The sequence below is a fragment of the Anolis sagrei genome, chromosome 1 (assembly GCF_037176765.1).
Source record: "Anolis sagrei isolate rAnoSag1 chromosome 1, rAnoSag1.mat, whole genome shotgun sequence".
In the NCBI taxonomy this organism is placed as follows: Eukaryota; Metazoa; Chordata; class Lepidosauria; order Squamata; family Dactyloidae; genus Anolis; species Anolis sagrei.
The window spans coordinates 305,379,775-305,407,428 of NC_090021.1; the positions used below are offsets into that span (position 1 = coordinate 305,379,775).

At 39.1% G+C, this 27,654-nt stretch overlaps 1 protein-coding gene across 3 annotated transcripts in view; it reads left to right on the top strand.

The window, feature by feature from the left end:
• The window catches only part of FLVCR2 (FLVCR choline and putative heme transporter 2), an 81,058-nt gene extending 53,404 nt beyond the window's left edge, over positions 1-27,654 (top strand). The window contains exons 6-11 of one of the 3 annotated variants that reach the window (XM_060758302.2): positions 10,174-10,284; positions 11,173-11,278; positions 11,883-11,994; positions 14,004-14,059; positions 18,775-18,867; positions 26,668-27,654. In XM_060758302.2, coding sequence (XP_060614285.2) covers positions 10,174-10,284; positions 11,173-11,278; positions 11,883-11,994; positions 14,004-14,059; positions 18,775-18,825 — 436 coding nt within the window. In that variant the 3' untranslated portion in view covers positions 18,826-18,867; positions 26,668-27,654. Of the gene's footprint in view, positions 1-10,173; positions 10,285-11,172; positions 11,279-11,882; positions 11,995-14,003; positions 14,060-18,774; positions 18,868-20,844; positions 20,883-26,667 lie in introns of all 3 variants that reach the window. The other 2 variants (XM_060758294.2, XM_060758311.2) reach the window with 2 other exon arrangements.

Consider the following 27,654-nt stretch of genomic DNA (forward strand, 5'->3'; position numbering starts at 1 on the left):
CCTGTTAACAACCTGGCTGCTGTCGTTGGAGCAAATGAAGCTTCCAAACAATCTTCAAAGGCAGCCCCACGTAGAGTGCGTTGCAGTAGTCTATACAGGATGTAACCAGAGCGTGGACTACCGTGGCCAAGTCAGACTTCCCAAGATGCGGGCGCAATGCTCCCCTGGTCACCGCTGAAACCTGGGGTTCCAGGCTCAGCGATGAGTCCAGGATCACACCCAAGCTACGAACTACCATGTCAGACTACACAGAGAAGCCATTGAAATCCACAAGCATGTGGACAATTTCAACAGAAATGAGGAAACCATGAAGATGATCAAGACAGTTTTAAACAGGGTATTTTAATATTGAGATAAATGTTTTTAACGTTTATGTATGCATATAATGAATTCATGTCCTGGCATTGAATGTTCGCCATATATATGCTATGCTCTGCCCTGAGTCCCCTTCAGGGTGAGAAGGGCAGAATATAAACGTTTTAAATCAATAAATACATGAAAATGAACAAAATCTGGCTACCAGTTTTAAAAAACTCTAAAATCAGAACAGCAGAGAAAGAGCAAGACTCAAAAAACACGAATTCCAGACAAGAATCAATCAGGGCCAACTAACACCTTCCAGCAAAGGATTCCCCCAGGCAGCAACCAGCCAGGCCTTGAAACTACAGGCCATTAAATGATAATCAAGGTGGCAAATTGCAACATTCACATGTACCTCAAGCAGACAAGAGTTCTTTCTCCCACCCTGGACATTCCACAGATACATAAGCCTCACTTACTTAGTCCTCCTTCTTGCAGCAACACCGGAAGCACTCCAAGTGGCCAGATACTGGTCAAAGGACATTTAACCAACTACCAAACTCATAAGTTTTGTATTTGTCTGTTTGTTTGTTTTGTTCTGTTAGAAATGTAATATCATGGACTGGTTGCTCTGACACGACAAATAAACTTACTTAGTTTCCAACAGACCCCTCAGACTCTGAGGATGCCTGCTATAGATGTGGGTGAAACATTAGGAGAGAATGCTTCTGGAACATGGCTGTACAATCCAGAGAACTCACAGCAACCCATTGATTCCGGCCATGAAAGCCTTCAACAACACATATAAAATAACAACTTAAATAAACAGACATGACGCATCACAACATTTACAACATGCCAAGCTCTTAAAACTCTTAAAATTTACACTAAAAATATTAAAGTCAAGATGGTCTACAACGTCCATGTTGAATAACCTCATTTTATGCACCTCTCATACCAAAATCCATAATTTTGGTCTGAAACTCTCTCCTTGACTTATATGTGAGGTCAGCTTATGCACAAGTATCTCTATGCAGAAGTACATAGAGATACTTTAAAAAGTAATATAAGATCTGGTAATTGTTTGCAGTTGTGGCCTAATTAAACTTGCTACAGGAGGCCCATTAACATGGGATAGGAAGGTGAATTTAATATTCTTGTATGCCTCTGAGCTATATCACTTTATTGTTGTGTGCCTTCAAATCATTTCCAACTTATAGTGACCTTAAGGCGAATCCCTCACAGGTTTTTTTTGGCAATATATGTTCAGAGGGGGTTCCTCTGAGGTTGCGAGATGCCACTTGCCCAAGATTTGAACCCCTGTCTCTAGAGTCATAGCCCAGTTCTCAAACTACTGCACCATGCTGGCTCTTGAGCTATATCATTGAGGAGGATATTTTTTCCAGTATCCTCCTCCACGTTAAGACATGACATTAATGATGTTGTGCCTTCTGTTTGTGTGGGACGTGATAACAGGAGCCACCCACCACTGGTAGACAGCTAGAAGACTCACTGATACCTCTTGCCACTCTCCTTTCAAAAACTGGCTGCCTATATGTCTCAGTTGTTTTTTTAAAATCCAGTTTCTCTTATTCAAACTGGTTATGTCCACTGTGTGAATGAAAGATACAAAAGCTTCTGTTTAAAACCACTAGTGTGAATGAGATGTTTACAGTGAAAGCATTTTGAGAAAAGTAGAGAAGAAGACAGAGTCATGTAGAATTCTTTAAGATAATGGAAAACTAATAAAAGTTAGTTTCTGCCTCTGGTGGCGCAGTGGGTCAAACCGCTGAGTTGCTGAACTTGCTAACTGAAAGGTCACAGGTTTGAATCTGGGGAGCAGGTTGAGCCCCAGCTGGTAGCCCCAGCTTCTGTCAACCTACCAGTTCAAAAACATGCAAATGTGAGTAGACCAATAGGTACTGCCTCGGCGGGAAAGTAACAGCACTCCATGCAATCATGCTGACCACGTGACCTTGGAGATGTCTATGGACAATGTCGGCTCTTCGACTTAAATGAGCACCACCTCCCAGAGTCTGACACGACTAGACTTAATGTCAAAGGGAAACCTTTACCTTTACCTAAGAAAAGTTGGTGACTGGAGCAGTTTGAATAATCTCACCATGCAGTGTCCTCACTGTCATATTTAGGACTGGTTCTGCGATTTGTAACTCAGCATGCCCAAAGGGTGTTAGCTTGAGGAACAACTGAATTGAAAAACAGACTAGAACTAGGAATAGGTAATCTTGTAGTACCTCAAGGTTGCTGGTGTATTTCCACTGACCAAGCTAGTTGAGTGGGTAACTATTCCTAGATTTGGATTTGTTTTTATATTGCTAATTTATTTATTTTTTAAAAAGTTTGTTCATTTCATTTTTGTTAGGTGCCTCCTTTCCTATTTTTAGTGGAAACTAGCCATCCCCTGCCACACATTGCTGTGGCCCAGTCTGTGTATATGTGTTTTGTGTGTGCATTTATGTGTGTGGGCATATTTGTGTATATGTGTATATATGTGGTTTTGTGCATGCATTGTAACATATTTTTTAATTTTTGGCTTTTAAGTCTCTTCTGCTGTGCTTTTCAGTGTTTTTATGAACAACTATCACTTGTTAGCCTGATAGGTGTATTGTGTCCAAATTTGGTGTCAATTCCTCCAGTGGTTTTTGAGTTACGTTAACCCACAAATTAACATTGCATTTTTATTTATATAGAAGAGCAATAAAACTTGAATACATATCTGTACAAAGGTGACCCTGTTATAACTCTGGCAGATACAAAGACACCTTTTAATTTATGGCATCGTGGCTATAATTTGGTGTTTTTGAGTGTTGTGATGTCAGCAATGTGACTTGGTCCAGGTTTAGTAAATGCCTATGGCATTCTTGAGTCACTGTCCCTGGAATACAAGTATGCCACTTCATGGAAATTTCCATTAAAAAGCCTTCTGGCTTTTAGCATTGCTTACATAATGCTGGTATTGCAATGGTGTGATGCAAACATTCCCTTTTCAGACTGAGAAAGTTAGCTTTTTAGATTGCAGTTCTCCAAATACTTCAGCAAATACAGCTTGTGGTGCCATCGGTAGTGAGGTTTTGGGAATTATAGTCCCCAAAGTATCTCTTCTAAACTTTGAATTCAGCATGACTCATATTCTTTTAATGGTTAGGTAGAAATAGTTTTGGTAAGTGCTTACATTGGCTGTGATGAATTGTGTCGGTAAGAACTGGAGTCAAAAACTTCTAAGGGGGATCAGTTTGCTCTCATACTTTTGCCAGAACAGCAAGGATCCTGTAAAGCTTACACGATTTTACTAGTGGTGATTAAGAATGTATAGGTTGAATCCATACCTAGGCTTGTGCAACTGGGTCAGCAAAACAGGATTTTTCCATTCCTCTTCTCCATAGTAATTTGTCACTTCCTTGGAAATGCTAATTGAAAATTGAGTAGGGGGCAAGTTTATTTTCTGTTTCTCTGGGACATGGAGCAATGGATTCACATTGCAAGAAAAAAATATTCCACCTAAACATTAGGAAGAATTTATTGACCATAAGAGCTGTTCAAGAGTGGAATGTGCTGCCTCAGAGCATGGTATAGGTTTCTTCTCTAGAGGTTTTTCAAGCAGAGGCTGGATGGCCATCTGTCGTGGGTGCTTTGTGTTTCTGCATGGCAGGGGGTTGCACTGGATGGCCTTCGGGGTCTTTTCCAAATCTATGATTCTATTCTACACTGTTAAGATCCCTTGCAGAAGGGTATGAGCTATGATTCATATCATCCAAAATATAGTGGCTTCACATTGCATCTGCAAAATCTGGTATCATAATAGAGATCTTGAATCCAATTTAATATGCATGTGTAGACAAACACATACACAGCTGTATTTGGTAATTAAGTGGGACTTTAGTACCTGCTGCGGTTTGGTTCCAGGATGCTTTGTGGATTTCAAAATCTCTAGGTGCCCAAGTCCTACTAGACACAATGGCATAGTAAAATGCATTCCTTATATAAAGGTCTGCTTTTTGAAATTAAGGTCTTTTTTTGAGGAAAAAAGCAGTATTTTTAAGCTGCTGATGGTTGAACCCATTATGCAGAATCCATGGATGCAGCTATATATATATGTACACTACAGATTTTACTAAATATTAACATAATGGGAAAAAACAGTTGTTCTTATTTTAATTTCCTACTTAAAATGTGCATATCAAATTTTGGATTTCCATTCTGCTTTCCTTAGGCCAGAACTCTATAGTCAAGATCCCTTCCCTTTTTTCTGTTTGTTTCAGAGAGAGGCCAGGAGGGTAAAAAAGATTGTTGCCTTTACATTACTGGAAAGGGCTCCCAACCATACTGAACATTTTTGTTGATACATTTTTGTTGCTTGTTGGTTCGAGCAAGATAGATACAATTTTACTATATTTGGAATATCACTATGACAGTTTGGTGGCACCTTTCAGTGCATGCTTGCTTCAAAAATAGCAAACTGTTCTCCAAATTAAGTCTTAAGATCATTGATCAAGAGAAATGCTGGAATCTGTCGACTATGTACGAGAGTTATCTGGAAAGCAAGGTTACAAGACACGTAGCTCTCGTGGGGAAATTTCGGAGGAAGTTGGTATCACTGCCGTATAGCGAGAAGCCAATAGAAGTGAATGAGCAATGCCAGTCGTCAGTAGCTCATTGACTGGCATTGTGGTGAAGGTTAGAGATGAGCGGCCTCATTCCGTTTCCTTCCAAGTGCAAAGTTCATTCTGTAATACTCTGCATAAATTCTCAGAGCATGAACGCCACTGCGATTCATTGCAAAATCGTTTCAGTTTATGGAGAAGATGTAATGTCAGGACAGCATGTGACAAATGGTTGCAGAATCTATTAGAAGACCATGAAGAAACTTTGCAGAGCTATCCAAAACAAATGTCATGGGATGCTGACGGCGGGAGTCTGTCTCCTTCATGACAATGCACGTCCGCACACTGCACATGCAACACAAGAGTTAATTGACTTCATTTCGTTGGGATGTTTTAAGCCACCCCTCTCACAGCCCTAATCTTGCATCCAAAACCTGTCCTATGGATGACAAAATTCATTGAACTGAGTGGTGATTATGTGGAAAAATATGCTACAATCCATGAACATTTTTTATTCATACTTTGTATTCTTAAAAAATCTTGTAACCTTACTTTCTGGATAACCTCCATATATCTCCTGCACGGTAACAGTGCACTTGGTATAATTTTAGGGCTTGTGTTACTGAGACACACCTCTTTTGCAGTTAATTAAAAACAGAATTATGGCTCCATTTGACACCTAAGTTACTGGATTTCATCACATAATTTCACCCCTCTGTAATCATTGCACCCTTTTTTTCAGTTCAAAAATTTGCATGGGTAATTCTGTTTGTGGCTGCAATGCTAACAGTGGGTTGCTGTGAGTTTTCTGGGCTGTATGACCATGTTCCAGAAGCATTCTCTCCTGACTTTTCACCCACATCTATGGCAGGCATCCTCAGATTGTGGAGAAAACTCACAGCAACACAGTGATTCTGTCCATGAAAGCCTTCGACAACACAATTTTAACAGTATTTTCATTCAACCCAATAAAGCACTGTAGTGCTCTAAACAAGGCCATGAAAGAAGTAATTTAAAAAGGGTGACACTCACCTTGAAAGAAATGATTTTAACAGGGTGGTGCTCTCCTTGAAAGAAGTGATTTAAAAAGGATTCTGTTCTCCTTGAAAGAAATTATTTTAAAAGCATGGTTCTTAAGTACTATAATACCAAATGTTTTTTTAAAAAAACTTTGCATAATGTTTGCACCCAATATTTTGACCAATAAAATTGGCATAAAATCTGCAATAATTGTGCAGTGAAATGTGATAACTTTCACTTCAATGAGGCAGCCCCTACAGGATAGCAAAGGGAGGCCTCTGAAAAGAGGGAACAGTAGTACTCTTATGAGAAGTGAAAGCTTTCCAGAAGAATAAGACGTTTTGTGAGCAGAGAAGAAAAACCTAGTGCGGGGATGAGAATCACGCAGCTCTTTGGACCACCTGTGGAACCAAGGCCATTTTTGTGGTTCTTGAAATCACCCCCCCCCCCATTTTTCCCCATAGGGACCTATAATTGGGGTGTTGTGTGTTTTCCAGACTGGATGGTCATGTTCTAGCAGCATTTTCTCCTGATATTTCACTTGCATCTGTGGCTGGCATCTTCAGAAGATACAAGCCACTGATGCAGACGAAAGGTCAGGAGGAAATGCTCATAGAAAATGGAGATATAGCCTGGAAAACACACAACACTCTAGTGATTCCAGCCGTAAAAACTATTTTTTTATCTGTGGCAAGATCATTTTTGCATTTTGTTTTTACAGGAAATCTTCCCCTCTGCAAAAACAAAACAAAAAAAAAACAACTCCATAATCTCAAAAACCTATAAAAGCTTCACATAAAATTCCCTTCCTCCCAAAATCCTCTGAACTGTCCTACTGGTCTCTTCTGGCTTCACATGGAAGAGCCCGTGTGAGTCCTTGGGCCAGAAGAATGATCCCCTGACTAACAAAGCTTCCCCACTCTGCCAATAGACCAGTTGAACTTAGTATATTCCAAAAGTTGTGCATCTGTTGGGGGCAAGGAGAGAAGAAACAGAATGGGCTATCCTGGGATGGCTTGACAATTTGGAACCCTAAACACTGAAGTACACTGCAATATTTTGTTGCAGGTTCTACTTGTTGTTCAATCCTTCTATAATGATTTCACACTGCTCATCACAAATGGCAAGATCATAAGTATGCTTACTAATGTAGAAAATATCATTTAATTCAGTTGATTTCTTCCAAAGATAATTTATCTACCATGGATCCTGCAATTGGTAAAATGATCCCTCCTTGCTCTCCTGACCAGTGCTCCTGTTTGTAGTATCTTTTCATTGGGCATTTCCTGAACTTTCCTAATTTAATTGAAAAATAACTTCTTAATGGGCCAAGTCTGGGACAAGCAGGAATGTCTCCATAATATATAAAATATATAAATAAGCTCTGTGTGTGTAAGATATGTATGTATGTATGTGTTTCTATATTATCAACTTACTGGTTTAATTTGTTGTCTGAACATATGTAAAGCAGAATTAGACAAAGTAAAAAGGTGCAAAAAATGGAGGAAGGAACATCAACAAATCAAGCAGATTACACATTACTACAGATATACTACTGGACAGTGAAGAAAAAGCTGATAGAAAGAAAATCAACTCATTTGATATGTAGTGCTGGAGAAGAGCTCTACGAATACCATGGATAGCTAAAAAATAAATAAATGGGTCTTAGAGCAAATCAAGGCTGAACTTCCCCTAGAAGCGAAGATGATTAAATTGCAACTTGACAGCAGTTAACCTTGAACGTATCATGAGAAGACACAACTCACTAGAAAAGATTATCATGTTTGGGAAGGTAGAAAGCAATAGAAAAAGAGGAAGATGGTGTACCATGTGGATAGATTGAATGAAGCGAGTCAAAATCAGAGCAGGATTCATGAAGTCAGTGTGACTTAGAGGTCTCTCATTCATAGGGTTATCATAAATTGAATCGTAAGGCTTAACTGCAACAACACTATATTAATATAATTAAAACTAAAAGACTTTTGCTAACTGAAGAATCAAAGTGTATGTGTACTGTGTCTAACAGTTGCAAAGCAAGAAGACACAGGTAGGCAAACATTCAGAAACCTTGTATTATGATTGTTTACATTTATGCATGACCAAACAGATCCCAAAGACAAAGAAGTGGCAGGAGGAAAGACCACAAGACTGAATCTACAAGTAACAAATTGTTTGCTGAGGTGGCATTCTAGTTTATCAGAACATGGTGCAAGGGAGAGAAGAGATAAGATGGGTTTTTCTTGCTTATAGGGGAATACTGTTGAATCTGAAAAAGGGCAAATTGGCATGTGACATGCTTTTTGTCTTCCACCCACCCATTTCCAGAGAACAGGGTATGTATGTTATGGTTTGCTGAGCTTGCTTTTGATGCTCTCTCTAGCCGACTTTCTCAGCAAGAACCATGTTTTTGCACAGTTCACCATTTAAAGAATCTTGTAACTTCCTCTTGAGAGAAGTAGGAAATTGGTCAGAGTTCAAGAACAAGGAGCAGAAGACTGGCAGTGATGCTTATATTTGTGGATTACATGTGCAGTTTCTTCTTAGAGTCTCCTGTGGTTCATCTACAGAACAGACATGTGGATAGGCCTTATTTTGCTGCATTTTCACACTCCAGGCTCCTTTTCTCTGTGTCTTTGGCTGACGTAGATAGTGTGCCCTTTGTTCATGGAGAAAGAGGCCATCATCTCCTTGCGAAATTATCCTGTATCTCAAGGTTTATTCTAAGCTGCACAAGAAGTCAGAAGAGCAGTACCTAATAGATAAAAAATATAGAGAAATAGAAAGTTTAAAAAGACTATGATTACCTTTGTTATATTATAGCAGTAGAATCAAGTGAAATTTTAACCTGCATTTAATTAATTTGGTCTTGTGTGTATTTTGTTATATGCATATTAATAGTGCTGTGGCTTATCTCTCTTTAATCTTGTTATACCCTGCCTCGAGCAGCAAGGAGAGGTAGATGATTATGATGATTTTTTTTTAGTGTCAGCACCAACTTGAGAAACTGCAAGTTGCTTCCAGTGTGAGAGAATTGGCCGTCTGCAAAGACGTTGCCCAGGGGATGCCCAGATGCTGTACCATCCTTGAGGCTTCTGTCATGTCCAAGCATGGGAAGTTGGAGCTGACAGATGGGAGCTCACCCCGCTCCCCGGATTCAAAACACCAACCTTTTGGTCAGCGGTCCTGCCTGCACAAGGGTTTAACCCATTGCACCACTGGGGGCTCATTGATGATGATGATGATGATGATGATGATGATGATGATTATTATTATTATTATTTGTAGCAATAATCTGTAACCACAGAAGATGCATGCCTGAATATCTGTCTAGTTGCTTTGGATCCAACTGTGTAGCTGTAGGCATTGTCACCCACATCCCAAACTTTTTGGTACCAGGGCTACATAATTTACTAATATTAGAAATAACAAATCATCCTTATTTTTAAAATTAGTCCATATGATTGAACACACAGAAACCTATTTCCTTCTGTACCTTTCTTTCCCCACCTACATACAATAGAATAATGGCTGCTGTAGTAGTGCTCTCTGCCACCAGGCCTTTTCAGAATGGTTTTGAATTAATTTCCTAAGTAAACATGTATCAAGTAATGTCCATATGCTTGTACAGCTATCATGTTACTATTTATCTTTTCCCTTCTTGTTCCCTGACTTTAGAGGAGACATTTTGCAAACAGTGGAATCATTTCGTGGATGGGCTAAGCTTATCTTGATGCAAAGTTCTCCTATTTCTCCCTTTCATACACACCCGCTTCCCTTCTGTAGCTATTCAACCTACTAACTTGCCTGCTCTGACTAGGTTCTTGCAATAGGTGAAATGAAACCAAAGAAGAAAGAAATAGTGTTTTCTTAATTTCCTTTCATTAGAAAACATATTGAACTGGAAACTTTCATAGGAAGCAAGTCTTATCACATGACTTGCTTTAAACTATTGATGTTCTGTCATTATGTGTTAGTTTCATTTCATGCTGAGGAGTAGCTTCCTTTTTAAGTATCAAATAAGGTTTTCAAGTGCTACTTGGTAACTTGCTAGACGAGAAAATTCAGAAATAAATTAAAAATTCCCCCCCCCCCAAAAAAAATTAAAAATAAGCTGAAATGTTAATTTGTTCTTTCATGTTTCCCCTGTAACAGATTTGTAATTCAAATTTAATAAAGTATAAATGAAAATTGAATGCAAGGTTCAATTCTAATGGTGCTTTTTCTGTTATAGGCAAACAACCCTGGTGGTTTATATTATGACATTTGTGGGCATGGTGATTTACACGTTTACTCTGGACCTAGGCTACATCTGGGTGGTCTTTGTGACTGCAGGTGTGCTGGGGTGAGTTGGCCTCTCTCTTTGACTCTTGGGGTAATTTTTCAAAGCTGCCCTTGGATGAATTTAGCATTGCCACCAAAAGTGAGATGGAGACTCATCCTGTCTCTTCAATAGAGTGATTAGGAAAAAGGTCATGTAAGCAAAGGATGCTTGGACAATACAGCATATGTACAACCACCACCACACACTTTAGTGTCTTTGCTGACCAGAAATAACTTGTATTGAAAAGCCTAGATCAGTGGTTCTCAACCTTTGGGTACCCAGGTGTTTTGGCCTACAACTCCCAGAAATCCCAGCCAGTTTACCAGCTGTTAGGATTTCTGAGAGTTGAAGGCCAAAACATGTGGGAACCTACAGGTTGAGAACCTCTGGCATAGATGAATGAAACAGTTGGGGGGGGGGAATAGATGGGCATGTGTTTTTTAAGCTCAAGAGAAACCCTAGTGTGAAAGGTTACCTTCAAAAAGTAATTATATCATAAGCATTTCAAAGGCCACTCAAAAGGGTGAATTATACTGATTACAATTTTAGAGGGGATCTCATTTTACTTTTTATTCAAAAGTCCCTAAAATAGTTACTTTCATTAATTTTAAAAACCCATATTAGAAATTTATATGCTACTGGGCTGTGGAACAAGCAATTTCTAGGTATAAAGAACACACACTAAAATTATAAAAGTACCCAAAACAACTATAGTTATACTGCAATGGGAATGAAGTTAGCACTTGTTGATTTATAATTGCTATATAACTTCATAATGGAAGAATAAAATTACAAGGAATAACTTGAGAGCTTTGGAAGAAATGTGGCCTGGAATAGCTCCCTATCTTTAACATGAAATGGCCCTGACTTTGTATCTATTAATGGTTAATTATTTTTTCCATCTTACAGTTTTTTTATGACAGGTTACCTGCCACTGGGCTTTGAATTTGCTGCTGAATTGACATACCCAGAGTCGGAGGGGACGTCATCAGGCCTTCTCAATGTATCTGCACAGGTAAATGCTTGATGCACCATTCATCAATGTATTGATAAAGCTATTCCATAGTGTACTGCTATCATACATGTATATTTCTAAACCAGACTATCATGACAGTTCCCAGAAACCGCTTGGATTTGGTTTCAGGATAGTAGTGGCTTTTCTCATATCACTGATAAGACTTCCTTCTAGAACTCACTTCTAAGTTTCTAAGAGTATCTGCTTACAGAGAACAGGTGATAAGACACGAAGGTCACTGAAAACTGTGAATTGCTGTATTTCCAGCAAGAAGAGATAATACTGATTAGGTCAAGTGATACAAAAGTGCAGTGTTCTTTCTTTCAGGCACAAACTGGTTTTTGCGGGTTTTGAGAAAATTAATAAAGGACACAACTAATCAAGGATATCCATGACAGGGAGATGCTTATTTTGACTGGGCATAGCTCTTAATGTTATGGCTTAAAGCCATTAATTAATCCCAGCCACAATGAACCAATGTAATCACTTGAATTTACATAAGTGGTGATTTACCATGTTTCCTCTGATTCAGTGATTCAAACACAATATGTTGCATTAACTTTGTTAAGCTTCATAATATAACTTTTGAAAAATCTTCTACTAGATTTTTGGAATCATTTTCACAATTAGCCAAGGACAGATCATTGATGACTTCGGGACTCGAGCAGGAAATCTCTTCCTCTGTGCCTTCCTGTTTGTCGGCACTATTATAACAGGTAAAACGCACACTGTGAAAGTTCTGCAATGTATTTCTAGCCATTCATTTGTAAAATGTTTGTGTGTGTGTGCCTACACATGTCTTCAGGTCACCTGCCAACTTATAGTAAATTTCATAGGGTTTTCTTAGGCCAGGCATGTAGCCGGGGGGTGGGGGGTCTTTGGGGCTTCAGCCCCCCCCCCCCGAAATTATCATGGTGATCTGTGAAAAGGCCTTACTGGTACATTATTTTAATTGTTATGTTTATTCATATCATGATCTGATCACCATGCTCAATATATCTCATAGGCATGGGAGTATTGGGGTAATGATACAAAAGGTTTGCTAGGGTAGACCCTCTTTCACTCAGACTCAGCCCCCCCCCCCCCAAATCAAAATCCTGGCTACGGGCCTGTCTTAGGCAAATAATACTCAAAGGTTGCTTTGTCAGTTCCTTCCTATTAAATTTAGCTCACAGGATCTGATGTTGGTAAACATTCTCCTATCCAAGCACCAACTAAAGCTGGCCCAGCTTAGATTCCATGATCAGAAACGATCTGGTGCTGTTAGTGTTTTTATTCTACAGTTTGATATACTGTAGCTTAGGACAGCAGTAACATTTAATGTCTTGGTTTATGTTGCCTACCAGGACTCTGAATTTCCTAGAAGAAATTACAATGGCATGTCCATTCAGGGCAAGAACATATTTTTGCATATTAAAAGAATTTCATGTTTTAATTAGCTCTTCCCACATCAAGTACCTTGGTCACACCCTGGGCTGGTTATTGCAGTTCACACTATATGGATTGTCTTTGAAAAGAGCTTGAAAATTCCTCCAGCTTCCATTAAAGTAAATGAAGCACCCAGAATGGCTATTGGGGTGTGTTCAGTTGAGAACATGCTACAACACAGTGCCCTATCCCAAGTATACATTGCCTTCACTTCATTGGCAGACACAAGTCAAACTGCTGGTTGTTACCTATGAAGCCCTGATCTAGCCCAAGGCATTTATTCAAACAGCATGATTTGTTTGTTTGTTAATTTGTGATATCTATAGCCCACCTATCTCACAAAAATGAGATTCAAGGTGACTCACAATACAACTGAAACAGAATTTAAACACAGCATAACTCAGTTAATGCATCCATGCAAATACTAAATATTTTTGAGTTATATGTATATATTTGATGGATTCAACATACCTGAAGTATATACTTATATATACAGCAAATTCGTGCATAAGTTGAGGGCAGGTTTTGGGGCCAAAATTAAGGATTTTGATATGATCTGTGTATAAGTCGAGGGTTATGCTATGGAGAGGGGAAAACACTGAATACCACCACAGAGGACCAGATGCCTCTACCGTTACCATCATTTCCCTGCCCAGTCATTCAAAAAGGCTAAGTACAGTGTCATATCAGGGAGAGTAGTTCTTTTAGGTTTCCCTGGGATGGACTAAGTTCTTGTCTTTCAGTCTTCTATCCAGAGGAAGGGATTTTTTTTATATAAGTGTTAAGGTGCAGTGCTTACATTGGCCCATGGATAAGATGATCCAGTTTTGGGGGATCAGTTTTGTCACTGAAGTTTTTAGACTTATACATCAGTATATGCAGTAACTTTAAAGAATGTAATTTGCCATTTAAAACATATCAGTAGAGGTGGAATGTACCAATGTAGTAATAGGCCCCTTTATTTTGAACACATCAGAATTGGTGGATGCGAGTGTAGAACTTTCTCTGATATCTCAAAGCCTGAGTCTTATTCTATGGATTAATATGATGTCCCTGCTAAACCGGAATTTAGATCTAAAGGGATTTAAAGGTCAGAACTGACATCCTGAGTTGTGTCCAGAAGCAGACTAATAATTGTGCTTGGAGATTTTGTTTTCCTCCACCACCTATTAACGTCATTGGCCTTCTCCGGCCTTAAGCATTACTCCATATGTTCCCTGATGATGTACAACAGCTACCTATAGCCTACAGCTTTCTGATTCTTTCTGATTCTATTTGTTTTCCTGTTGTACTTCAGCTTTCATCAAACCTGATCTCCGGAGACAACAAGCCAATCTGGAAAATGAGCACACTGTGAGTAAACAATATATTTCTGTGTTGGTAGCTTATGGCCACCGGCCACACCTGTGAACCATGATGTTATTGTCATGATGAATTATTGTGCCAGCCTAAGGTCTGTTGTCTCAGCTGTGCTAGGTATATAGTTTATTAATAGAATAGTGCTACTGTGAGATTCCCCTGGAGGAGTCAGAACAGCATACTATGTGGGTTTTTTCCTCTAGTGCTCAAGAATAGCTGCAAAAATTAAAAGTTAAGGAGATAACATCTGCTTGTGATAGCTTACATACCATGGGGTCCAATGTGTTGGGTTGCTATTGCCTTGTAAAGATTGCCTTGAGTAGCACTCAAGGTTTTTTTTTAAAGAAGGAAATGAAGATCACAAGCCAAGTTCTTATATAGAGCAACCAGGAGGTTTTAGGTTGAAGAGGCACTGCTTTCCATGTGCTTTAGACACAGACTATCATAATCCCTAACCATTCTCATGTCTGATGCCTCTGGGAGTTGAAGGCCAAAATATTGGAAGGGTTAAAGCTTCCTCCATCTTCCTTAGTTTAGATAGATTTGCTCCTTGAGATGTTGTTGAATGTCAACTCACGGTAGCTATTAGCTAACATGTACTTGTTAGGCATACTGGGAGATGTTCTTCAACAATATCCAGAAAGCTGCACTGTTTCCATCCAATCTAAGGTCCCTTCCAGACAAGCCCTATATCTCAGAATCTGATCCCAGGTTTTCTGTTTTAAACTGGATTATATGAGTCTGCACTGTCAGATAATCTGGGATAAACAGAAAACCTGAGATTAGGTCCTGGGATATAGGGCTTGTCTGGAAGGGCTCTTAGATTCTGGCTTTCCTGTCTGCCAGGTGTTTGCACATTTCATTATACATGAAGCCTTCCTCCTCACACTTAGAAGCATAATAGCCATCTGATGTTGTGGAGTGGAATGGATGTAATTCATCATAAGGGAATTACAGAGACTTGGTGACTTCTTATTTATTTTCAACTGAAGCAGGAGCTGAACTGGAGTAGCCTGTCATGGACACTAGGATCTTGCTTCTGATCTTATTGCCAGTAGGACCTAAATGCATCAGGTTATTTGAGGAAAGGGCTGTGGGTGTGATGGCCTGTTGAAGACCTGGAACTTTTAAATATGGTTGTGGGAGTATAAAATTATGTAGACACAAATAGGAAACAGTCATATGATGGATAGAAGCCTGGATGAAGAAAAACTAGGAAGAGACAAGATGCTGCTAGGCTTGAGCAGGCAAAAGGGAAGGCAAGTACAGACTCCATTCTTAAGCAATAAGAATGTGGAGTATTAGGAATTAAGCATCCACTCCAGACACAAGAACCCTGGACAAAACAGAGCTGGAATGAATGTATTTATGACCGACCAGTATTTTCTCTTTTGGGGATCTGCAATTAGGAACCAACCCAGAAGAGGCTTGGGTTTACTAGACTGCCTTTGACATGCCTGGGATAGGGTAATAACCAGCTCCTGGATAGACATTCTGGAGCCAGGAGAGTAGATGGACCTAGCCGTGGCATTCTAAAGGCACCCATTGAAATAAATAGGGCAGTTTAATAAAGACAAGACTTGTGAATTACTTACTTAACTATTATTATTTTTAAAGAATGATAGAAGAGTAGCTTTTGATGGAAGAATGTACCAGGGCATTTATATAGAAATTTAGGAAAGCATTATTTTATGTGCATTCTAGTTGCTTCACGTAATGAGAAAGCAACACGTAGTATAAAGAACAAAGGACTGGCTTCGCAGCTGTTTTCCTTTGTGATTGTGGAATCCTTCAAAATGTTGGCACTGGCATTTTTCAGGTGCTCTAAAAGGTGCCAAGCCGCAAGAAAGCTAGAGGAAGGCTTAAGGCTAAAGCTAAAGTTGCTGCTTCTGCTGTCTCAGCTTAAACGTGTTTAGAAGAGAGCTGATCTCTGTTCACTGCCAGCAGGTCTCCCCGTTCTGTTCTGGGGAGGTTGTTGTTGAGCCAAAGATCAGCTCTGTTTCCACTTGCTACCAAGGAACACCTCTCTCTGAGTCAGGTATTATTTTGGCATTTTCGTAATTAGTACCAATCACAGAAGGGCAAAACAAAACAACATGCAATCCTACTATTAGGTCTTGAATCAGGTAATAAAATGAGATCTTTAGGTTTTGCTCCAAGCCTTGCTTTCACGTTTGGGACCCCGTAGCCTTCCTGTTTTGGTTGGACTACAATTTGTATATTATCTATGTACTGGGCATGTTACAGTGGGTGATGGGAAATGGATCCAACATCTCCAAAATTCTTCAGCTTTATTTAGTAAGGACTGCCAGTTACTTCTTAGATCCCTTCTACACTGCCATGTAAAATCCAAATTATCTGCTTTGAACTGGATTATATGACAATGTGCTCATATAATCCAGTTCAAAGCAGATAGATTATCTGCTTTGATCTGGATTATGTGGCAGTGTAGAAGGGACCTTAGAGGGCCTAGAACCTATAGATTTTTAAAATATGTAGTGGTGGATTGTTTAAACTTTAAGTATTATCACACCCATCCACCTCTTTGTTACCAACTGTGTTGTGAATTGTATTATGTGACCTATGAAGAGCGTCCTAGGAGGTAGGATGATCTTAACGTTGGGAAGGGGATGGTGCTAAATCAGAAGTTAGGATTCTATAGGCCATCAGCTGTTACTTAGTGTTTGAGGATGATTGGAGTAATATCACTTTTTAAAATATTTATAACATTACTTGTATCAAAATACCTCAAGGTGGTGCACAATACCATCAGTGCTTGTAGACCAGGTATGGGCAAACTTTGTCCCTCCAGGTGTTTTGGACTTCAGCTCCCATCACTCCTCAGGCCCCTTCCTTTTCCTGCTCAGCTGCTTAAGTTGAAGTTCAAAACACTTGGAGGGATGAAATTTAGCCATGCCTGTTGAAGACTAATAACATCTGAAGTGCACTAGGTTCCCCACTGCTAGGATGAATAGTGTTGACCCCTTCCAGCTTTAAACATGTATGACTGTAAACTGAAGAACTGGCTTTTTGACTTACACTGAAAGCAAAAACAAATTTTCCCTCTTAAAATTCTTGCAGACTTTGTTGCCTGTTTTCTGACAGCATTTTAGTTCATTAATTAATTTTGGAGGCTGACTTTTCATTATATTGTATAGTTAATTTTTAGCAGCATAGCTATTAGAAAGCAGAAGGGCACCAATACTTTATTGGGAAAAAAACATTCAGACTCACAACAATTTCAATGGCAAACAAATGAAGTACTTTTTTAAAAAACTAGAGGGGAAATTTGATTTTATTTATTAAATTCAATTCTAAATTTAAATTTAAAATTGAATTTTTAAAATTGAAAGTTTAGATTTCAATTTTTAAAAAATATATAGTTGTAGTTTTTGCAACTAACATGTCTTGCCCCTTCACTAATTCAATTTTCAATTTCCCAGGATATAGTCCACTTCAACCATGTCATTCAACATGACAATGACATTGAGTGGGTCAAACTTTTCTGAGTTTACTTCCATCCTGACAGTAATAAAAATATATTAAATGATTCCTTTGTGTGGAAAAAAGACACAAGGCTACATAGCAACCTCTGCCAGTGAAGACGGCCGCTTTTTGCTTACCAGGTTTTTTTTTCTAGCCCAGTTCCTGAGCATTGATTGGGTAGCTCCATATCTGACAGAAATTCACCAGTTGAAACTTTACCCTGAATTTCTGATACAGGATGAAAAAAAAAGTTTTTTGTTGTACTGTTCTTGCGACATCATGGGAATGAGACATCAACTTCATGTTCACCATGTGATCTTTGATATCAGGGATCACATTTCAAGAGAGAAGTAAATAAAATGCAATGCAATAGGAGGACAAATGTGAGAAGTGGGTACATTTGGTGCAAAGACCCACCAGCTGGGATAAACAGAAATTTCTGTTTTGGGTTTTTTTTTAAGTGGACCATTTTGCTCTCATGGAAAATTTATTTTTCACCCCCAAAATGATAACATGCTATCAAGGAAAAATGTTTCCTTAACAGAACAAGCTGAAAGTTCTTATGCAGCATTGTAGCCGGGCTTTAGCACAGCTGGTTAATCACCAGCAGCAATAGATCTTTCCCAATTGAAAGGTTGGCAGTTTGAGCCTGTGTCGGGATGAGCACACAACCTTCAGCTTAGCTTACTGTCCACGTAAGCAATTCGAAAACAGCTGTGAGTAGAGAAATTGGGCACCACTTAGGCGGAGAGGTATTTTATGGCACCATAAGAAGCCTACAATCAAAGAATAGGAGGAAAGTCTGTGATCATATAAGGCTCATCATCATAGAGGATGGAGCGACAGCACCCCCTGTAGCTGGATTCAACCCCCAGGAGGCCGAAGCCAACACATACCTCTATTTGTCTGTCTATCCTGTATGTCTAATGGCATTGAATGTTTGCCATTAGACATACATGCTGTGTATGTATTCTGCGATCTGCCCTGAGTCACCTTCGGAGTGCGAAGGGCGGAATATAAGTGCTGTAAATAAATAATTTCATCGTATTTTCTGCTGACTTCAGAGGGTTATAAAATGCAAAACTCTGTTCTAGAAATCTGTCGAAAGGGGATGGAGAACACTCTGCCTATAGCCCTGCCTTCACATATTTCATCCATTCAACCATGTTTTCCCTCCACCTCTTTAATTTTGTCTTGATCATGACGTGTGACTGTTGTTGCAGAGACTCCAAGCCAGTAACAGTCAGATAATGAATTATGGAATTGTTCCTTAACCCCAGCATTTCCCATCCCTGCCCAATAACCCCCAATTAAAGGTAGCCTGACGATTTGTTTCTGTGAGGCTGCACTAGCACTAAACTTAATGGCAGATTCAAGCTTTAGCAAGAGAAGCACTTTTGATTATGAAGTCACTAAGAAAAAGTTGTATTCTTTATAAAAAATATTTTATTGCTCATGTAGTCTAGTACATTTAAATTTTTCATGAGATATAATTATGTTTTTAATGGAGAAAACATCTTTTTACTTTTAAGCGAGGGGTAGGCTGCATTTCACTGATATATATTTGTTCATATCAGTCAAATTCCCAATCCTATCTTGGAGTGATATGCCTAAAAAATCTAGAGATAACTGCTGTGGTTGTTCCATCATTCAACACAAAGCCAGAAGTTTTGGAATCAGACAGTTGGCTTTTGTTTTTAGAAATCTTCTATAGAGCAGATAGTATATCTGCTTTTACATAATGGAGGAATGAGCATCTGTGGCCTGGCAGATTTTTTGGACTTCAGATTCCATAATCTATCAAGATTGGCTGAAATGGCTGGGCCTGATGGGTCTTATAAGCAAAATAAAAATGTTTGGGGGGAAATAGTCACACATCACTGGAAAAATATGACTGGGAAAAGGCAGCCAAAAGATTGGGAAATATTCTGTTATCTTTGAGGTAAACCATGTAGGTCACAGTTGCCTCTTTGTCCCAATATGCCCAACAGGATATGCTCTCGTCCAATTTGTGAGGCCCCTGCTCTTGGATATCTAATACACATAAGATTGCTAGGTATTTGAGCAAGCGCTGGGTGCAGAAAAAAACTCAAGCACGTTCAGCTGGCAGTTGAGCCCCCCGATGGTGCAAGGGGGTAAACCCTTGTGCCAGAAGGACTGCTGACCGAAAGGTCGACGGTTCAGATCAAGGGAGCAGGGTGATCTCCTGTCTGTCAGCTCCAGCCTCCCATGTGGGAACATGAGAGAAGCTTCCCACAGGATGGTGAAACATCCGGACATCCCCTGGGCATCTTCCTTGCAGATGGCCAATTCTCTCACACCAGAAGCAACTTGCAATTTCTCAAGTCGCTCATGACACACACAAAAAAGCTAGCAGTGGAGAATCCAATCCCCTGTCTCCCCACATTTAGAAGGGAACTTTAGGGCCTTCAGCTGAAACTGCCACTGGGTTTAAGTGACTATTGCAACTCACAAAACACTTTGCAAACGTAATTGCCCTTTCTTTCTTTTCTCTTTAAGGACAATTTCTCATATATTCTTAATGCTTTGCTGCTCGCATCTTTGGAGTATGCATCATCTAGCTCTTTATGTTGTCCTCAAGCTTCCTTTTCTTTTGCTCTTGTCTTCAAAATGCTTTGTTCACACATGAATTACTATTCTAAAGCAAGCAGTCCCTTTGGGCAGAAGCAGTCACGCTCATGTAGTATGGAAATTCTGGATTCTGAAGCAGTTAAGAATGGGTACAGAAAAAAAACTATTGTGTACGGGGTAGCTGTGGGGCAGTGTTAGATTTATGGATTATTATTTATATTTGCTATCCTGATTCCCAATCTTACTTTAGAAGGTGAACTATCAATGTGTGAACACTGATGCATCTTTCAGAAATAAAGCTGTGCTTTGTCTGATTTAGCATAAAAAGAAGAAAAGTGTCAGGGAGGAATCTAGCTGTGTCTTTGAAAGTGATTTATTTTAGCATGAGCTTTCATGGATAATATTTCTGGGATATTTTTGCACCTTTCTGTCTCCTGTTAACACGATCTCATGCCTATAACTGCATAACTGTGTTTAATTACATACAGCTAGCGCATTTGAAGAAGTGGATATCAATCTACTTCAAGTTCATGCATAAATAAATTATTTGCTATCAAAGTTGCTGCTAGATTCTCACTCCTTTTTTTTCTTTTCTACCCCCTCCCCCATTTTTGAATACACCTTACAAGATAATGTTTCTTTTGTTGTGAAGTATGTGAAGAACACATCCTGAACTCATGTTATATTTTCATTACTTTTAGCATTGCAGCATGCAAAATGTGGACACACACTGGCACTTGTAAGCTACTGTTTCATCTGATCTGTTACGATCAGGATGGAAATATTTTTGTGGTTTTCAAAGTCCTTTTGGGATCCTTAAAGCATGTTGTAGACCTCATCGGTAACAATACTGCAATTTAAGTGTACATGGGGCAGGAATATAGAGATATAGGAAGGCACTTTTAGCTCACTAATATTTTATTTCCAACCGCTTGTTAAAAAGGAGAAGGCAATCTGAACTGGAATCAGTACCTTTCCCTTATGTTGGCTTTCAGATGACATCCCTCTGCAAATAGTGATGGGCCATATAGGAAATATTGACATTAGTATGTACATCTATTCTGTTGTTGTTTGCCTTCAAGTCATTTCTAATTTTGGTGACCCTAAGATGATCCTATCACAGGGTTTTCTGGGGCTGAGAGTATGTGACTCATCTACGGTCACCGAGTAAACTTCCATGACTGAACAGGGAATCAGACCTTGGTCTCCAGAGTCATAGTCCAGTGCTCAGATCACTACTCCATTCTGGCTTTCATATCTTTCCTGCCATAACAAACACCATTTTGTTTGTGGATCTATATGTCTGTAATTATCCAGAAATTGTATGGCCACAGGGAGTGGGTGATTAAGGATCAGAGTTTTCTTCTTCCGTTTCAGATTAGGAAAGTATATAAAGATAATAGTTTAGTGTTATATATGAATGGGAAATCAGTTTGCAACCTTAGACCAAACAGAATTTAAACCAATATTATTATGAGTATCCCTTATCTAAAATGGGCCCCTGGTGGTGCAACAGGTTAAACCGCTGAGCTGCTGAACTTGCTAACCAAAAGGTTGGTGGTTCGAATCCGGGGAGCAGGGTGAGCTCCTGTTGTTAGGCCCAGCTTCTGCCAACCTAACCATTCAAAAACATGCAAATGTGAGTAGATTAATAGGTATTGCTATGGCAGGAAGTAACAGCGCTCCGTGCAGTCATGCTAGCCACATGATCTTGGCGGCGTCTGTGGACAATGCCGACTTGTCAGCTTAGAAATAGAGATGAGCACCACCCTCCGGAGTTGGACACGACTAGACTTAATGTCAGGGGAAAATCTTTATCCTTTACTATCCCTTATCCAAATGCTTGGAATCAGAAGGGTTTTGGATTTCAGATTTTGGATTGCCTGCATTGGGATATACGTATATAAAGAGGTCACTTGGGAAAGGCATTCAAATTGAAATACAAAATTCATACATGTGAACTTTTATCAATCCCATCCCCCCAATAATTTGAGTATAAAACAAAGTTTGTGTATACTGAAGCATCAGAAAGCAAATGCATCACTATCTCAGCCATACAGGTGGACAGTTTTTGATTTTTGAGTTATATCAGATTTCAGAAGTTCGGATAAGGGATGTATATGGATGAAGTATGCATTCTATTCATAATACAAATTAAATATTAGCATTAGTAATTAAATATGTATGTCAAAATGTAAAATCTTATAGGGCAACATCTGTGCACACGGAAATGAATGCATTGTGCTAGTCAAGGCTTTGAAATTCAGCCTTGAGCTTCATATTTCTGTCTCTTTGATGTCATGCACGTTTGTATGACACTTACTCTGACAGAGTTCCCTTTTTAGTTCAGTGAGTTTTTTCTTCACTTTTCAAGTTATTTTTAGGGACTGCAGCCTTGATCAATCCATATTCAGTTTATCCTGATATTCATGATGCTGGAATTCATTAGTCTGGTTGGAGCATCAGATAGTAGCATTTCAGTTCACTTGTTTCTAGAACCATCTCATAATTTCTACCTGGACCATAGATCATATAGTACTAACATCTTTACACTTCTATTCTTGTGCATATTCACATTGGGACTAAGAAGACTTGTTCAAATAAATGGGCCTCGGTTGAGCTGTTCATATTTTAACATAGCCAGAATTACTTTTGTGCTTTGTTCACTGAATGCTGTTCTTTTTCATGAATACAATTGGCCTTCTGGATCCATGAATTCAACCATTTATGGCTTGAAAATATTTTTTTAAATTCAAAAAGCAAACCTTGATTGTGTACCATTTAATATAAGGGACACAATTCCGGTACATCATTGTTTACGATGGGGCATGAGCATCTATGGAATTTGATATCCATGTGTCTGTCAATCTGTCCTGGAACCAAACAGCAGACCCAAGGGCACGCTGTATTGCAGAATGGTTGGGATACACACAGCAATGTTGTTAAATGATGCTATTACCACCCCGTCTTACCTTCTTAGCAAAAAATATTTGAAATTTCTGCTAAGCAAGTTGTTGAACTGTTCAACAGTGGGATGTGCTGCCTCGGATTGTGGAGGAATCTTTTTCTTTGGAGGCTTTTGAACAGGGGCTGGATAGCCATCAGTCAGGAGTGTGTATTCCTTATGTGGCTAGGGGTCTCCCTTTCTTGTATTTGGTCATGCTGGTTGGGGCTGATGGAGATGGAGGTAACAGATTTTTAAGAGAGCTGTTGCCTCCACCTTCATCAGCCCCAACCAGCATAGTTCTCTGCACGGAGGCTTGAGCTTTTCTACTTTGGAGCTGCTTAATGGCATTGTTCTGCAGTGATTCAAGCACAGCTGTCAGATTTAATCAGTTCCAACTCCAACATTTTATAAAGAAATGGAAGTTCATTAATTAGAAAACGGAAGGGAATGGTTTCTGTTTAATTTCACTCCTGATGGTGTCTAATAATAATAGACTTTATAAATTGTTTTATGAGAGACAGCATAATGTAGTGGTTTGGGTGTTAGACTAAGACTCTGGAGACCAGAGGTCAAATCCCTGCTTGGCCATGGAAACCCTCTGGGTAGCTTTGGTAAGGCCCACTCTCTCAGGTTCAGAGGAAGGCTGAAGCAAACCCCAAATGTGTCAAGAAATACTCAAAAAATTCTGTTGAAACTGGAGTACTTTCTACTAGGACTTACTGGTAAAGATATTGCACTTCATCAAAACAAAGATATTCTATTCACCTATATAACCACTGCAACCAGGATGGTATACGCAAAAAAAATGGAAGCAAAAAGAATTGGCAACGGAAGAAGAATGGCTAGATAAGATGAAGGAAATAAAAGAAATTGATAAACTGATTTTTTACTTAAAAGACTCGAATGGAAGACCGATTAAGAAAACTGATTGGAAACTATTAGCTGAATATATGGCTGGCCAATAAAGGAAGGTTTCCAGTAGAAGAATAAACTAAGATTGAATATAGAGAAGTCCCAATGACTTTGGAATACGGAAGAAAAGCAATACTTTTAAGATGAGGGGAGAAGCCATAGATACAGAAAAAAATTAAGTAAAGATAAGAATATTTTATTAGAACAAGCAGAGAAGAATATTGGGAAGTTCTGAACACCCCCCCCCCTTCCTCCTCTATATTCCTATCCTTCCCCTACTACCTCGTTCCTGCATGTTTACTTCCCTTATAAAAATCCCATATTTGTACCTACCGAAACTCTCCCTACCCAAGACCCATCCCACCCTCTAATTCGTCCCCCTTATTTTATACTTGTAGTATTAGAAAAGCATTTCATAAAAATTATTTTTTTTAAAAAAGCAAACCCCAAGTGAACAAATCTTCCCAGGAAATTCCTGTGGAATGTTTAGCATAGAGTCCCCATAACTCAATAACAACTTGAAGGTACTCAACAACGAAATGAAAAAGCTCAGAGGCACAGTAAAAAGTGACATTTATCTTCCTAGCCCATGTCAGCAAGGCTTTGTGTCACAACTTTAAGCCATTACCATCAACAATGACAGAATCCTTCATTCTGCATAGTGATGCTGCAAAAAAAAAAAAAATGGGGTCTTTCAAAATGCAATCATTATTTTTTCATTCCTCAAGGACAAGTGCAATTTGTGAAGTTGTTTAAAAGTGGAAGATCTTTTTAAAAAACAAAACAAAATGAAAAGCGGCAAATTGTCTTCTATAGGTTTCTGATACTTTGAATTCATGCATGCAAAATTGCTCTTCTCTTCATTAGAAAATTTGGATAGGTATTACAAAAACCTAGTAGCACAAATCTATGCTTGTTTACATAGAAGTAAATGCCACTGAGTTCCTACAGCTCAATCCCAAGTAAGGTTTCAGCATTTAGCCATTCAGCTTTTGTCAAGCTCTCTCATTTCCTTCCCAAAATAAGAACACATTACGTTAAAGAATAATTTATGTTTCTGACTTTTGTTTTCCGAAGATCAAGTGTACAAGAATGGGGAGATCATGGCAGCAGCACATCTTCAGCTCTGATGCCTGACAGGTTCTGATGAATGTTCTCCCTCTCAGGCCATAAATGATCTCAGGGTATTTCCCTTCTGGAAAAAAAATCCCTCCCAGAAAAGTTTATAGGTATCTCTAGGTTCTCCAATGTTTTACTGAAGGGAAAGCTCTCTCACAGAAAATTCTCAGTACTTGACAAAATTAGCATTCTTTGGATTATTTGGGTGAAGATTTGACTGTTATTGGACATAAAATAATTATAAACTTTTGGTATGTAAATGTATGTAGGTGCACACACATATATTTGCACTTTCCATCACACAAAATGTATTTCTATCTGAGCTAAAACAGCTACCTCACCTTCCTACTTGAAATACTATTTTGATTTCCTGAGCAGAACATTGCAACCTGCTCCTTTTTGATAAAAACACAAGAATAGATTAAGTAACAGTTCACAAATCTTTCATGGTGCCTGAAAGCAGGTAAATGAAGCGACATCCCTCCATTTTTGCAATAGGGACAAAAAGGTATAATTAGGTAAGGTATATAGATACATGACCACATAACCTTGGAGGTGTCTACGAACAACATCAGCTCTTTGGCTTAGAAATGGAGATGAGCGCCAACCCCCAGAGTCGGACATGACTGGACTTAATGTCAGGGTAAACCTTTACCTTTACCTATATAAGTAAAATAAGTAAGATATAATGTTAATGGAGTTCCCTTCTCTGGAAGTTCTCTGCCAAGAGACTAAATGCTCTAGCTAGAGTTTGATGAAGAGCTGTCTGCTCAAAAAGCTCACTTATGTATGGCTGATAGAAACCCGTAAGGGTTTGAGAGTCATAATTTAATGAAGTATCATGTACCATTTCAATTATATTCTCCATAGACATTTTAAAAAATTGTCATAGGTTTAAGAATGTATTGGCCCCTGGTGATATTGATGTTCTACTCCAGCTAAATGAGTGGAAAATAGTAGAACATAATATTCTTTGACAGGTAGAGTGTATTACTGAAGTGCAGTATAAACCCCATACCCGGTTTGTAATTGCAATGTGGATCTGCAAGCTGAATGTGATTCTGACCTGAAGGACACTCCTAGTGCTGCACACATAGTCTTGATATGGCCAAAAAGATGATAAAATCATCCAAAGTCTTCAGTATACTTTGTCTGGTACACTTTTAGAAATAGTATAATCAATAGTCATGTTGAACAATGATTTTCTGAATTGATATTGACACCAAAGGAAACAAGAATTCTGGTTGCTGGTTTCTGTTTTTCTTTTCCTTTTCCACTTCTCTTAACTAAAAAGCACTGTTCTTTGTGCCTAATTTGGAGTCTGGTTTTTCATAACTGAGGCTGAATTTTTTCTTTTTGACTTTTTAAGAGTAGTAATTTGGATTAAGCACCTATTGCTTAATCTTTTTTTTTCTTGGGTTTGTTGACTTTCCTTTAGGGATATTTGAATACCCCAAACTGTATTTTGTAGGAACATATGCCACTGAACCTCTTGTTCTCAGTTGCCTTGATCCCTCAAATTGTTTCTTTTCTGTTTGACTTTCAGAAGAAATTGGGAGACATGCCTTTAGACCAGCGTAATACCACTATATGAGGACTCAAAACTTGAAAGTGTTTGGTGGCAAAATGAGGAAGTGGTGATACTGCTGCTGCCATTGGCCTCTGTTGACATCTCTACCATTTGCACCTCACATATGTAGTGGACCAGCCCCCAAGTCAATCCACATGTGCTATTTAAGTTGCTGAGGAATGAGATCAGCAGGTCTTGAGTCACCTCCAATGCGTGAACCAGCTTCTTTGCCCTGAAGGTAGCAGTTGACTTGTCTTGGGCACTGCAGCTGACTCCTGAATCCAGCATTGCTTCAGTTGTATACTTGATGGACTAAGAACTACTCTCTGATCATCCATGGATGTGTTCTGTAGACACTCAGAACAGGATGCGAAATGGATCGAGAGGAAGATTCTTGCTCCTCAGGGAGAACTAGAAAGCCCTTGCTCTGTGAGCAGACCTAAATGAAGTTCAACCCTCGACTTTCCCATAGAGGACCAATGACAGCGGGAACACAACCCTGTTGAGAGAGCATTTTTTCAATCCAGTCTAGCAGATACGTATTTTTAAATTAACGAGCCATCCAGTTCTTGTGGGTTTTTTCGGGCTATATGGCCATGTTGAACGAGCCATCATTTTTAAATGCAAAAGCTCTATTTTGTACCCTCTCTAAAAATGCTTGGGGGCAATTTGTTTTAAGCAATACTGGGAAATCACATCCTTCCATAAGCAATACTGGGAAATTGTATATTTTCTTCCATAGACTCATGTTGTTGGGAGAGATCTCATGGGCCATCCAGTCCAACCCCCTGCCAAGAGGCAGGAAAATTGCATTCAAAGCACCCCTGACAGATGGCCACCCAGCCTCTGTTTAAAAGCCTCCAAAGAAGGAGCTTCCACCACACTAGATATCTTTTGGCCCTATTAAGGTATAGCTTTTTTACAGTTAATTGGGATGCAGAAATAAAACAAGGTTTCCATTTA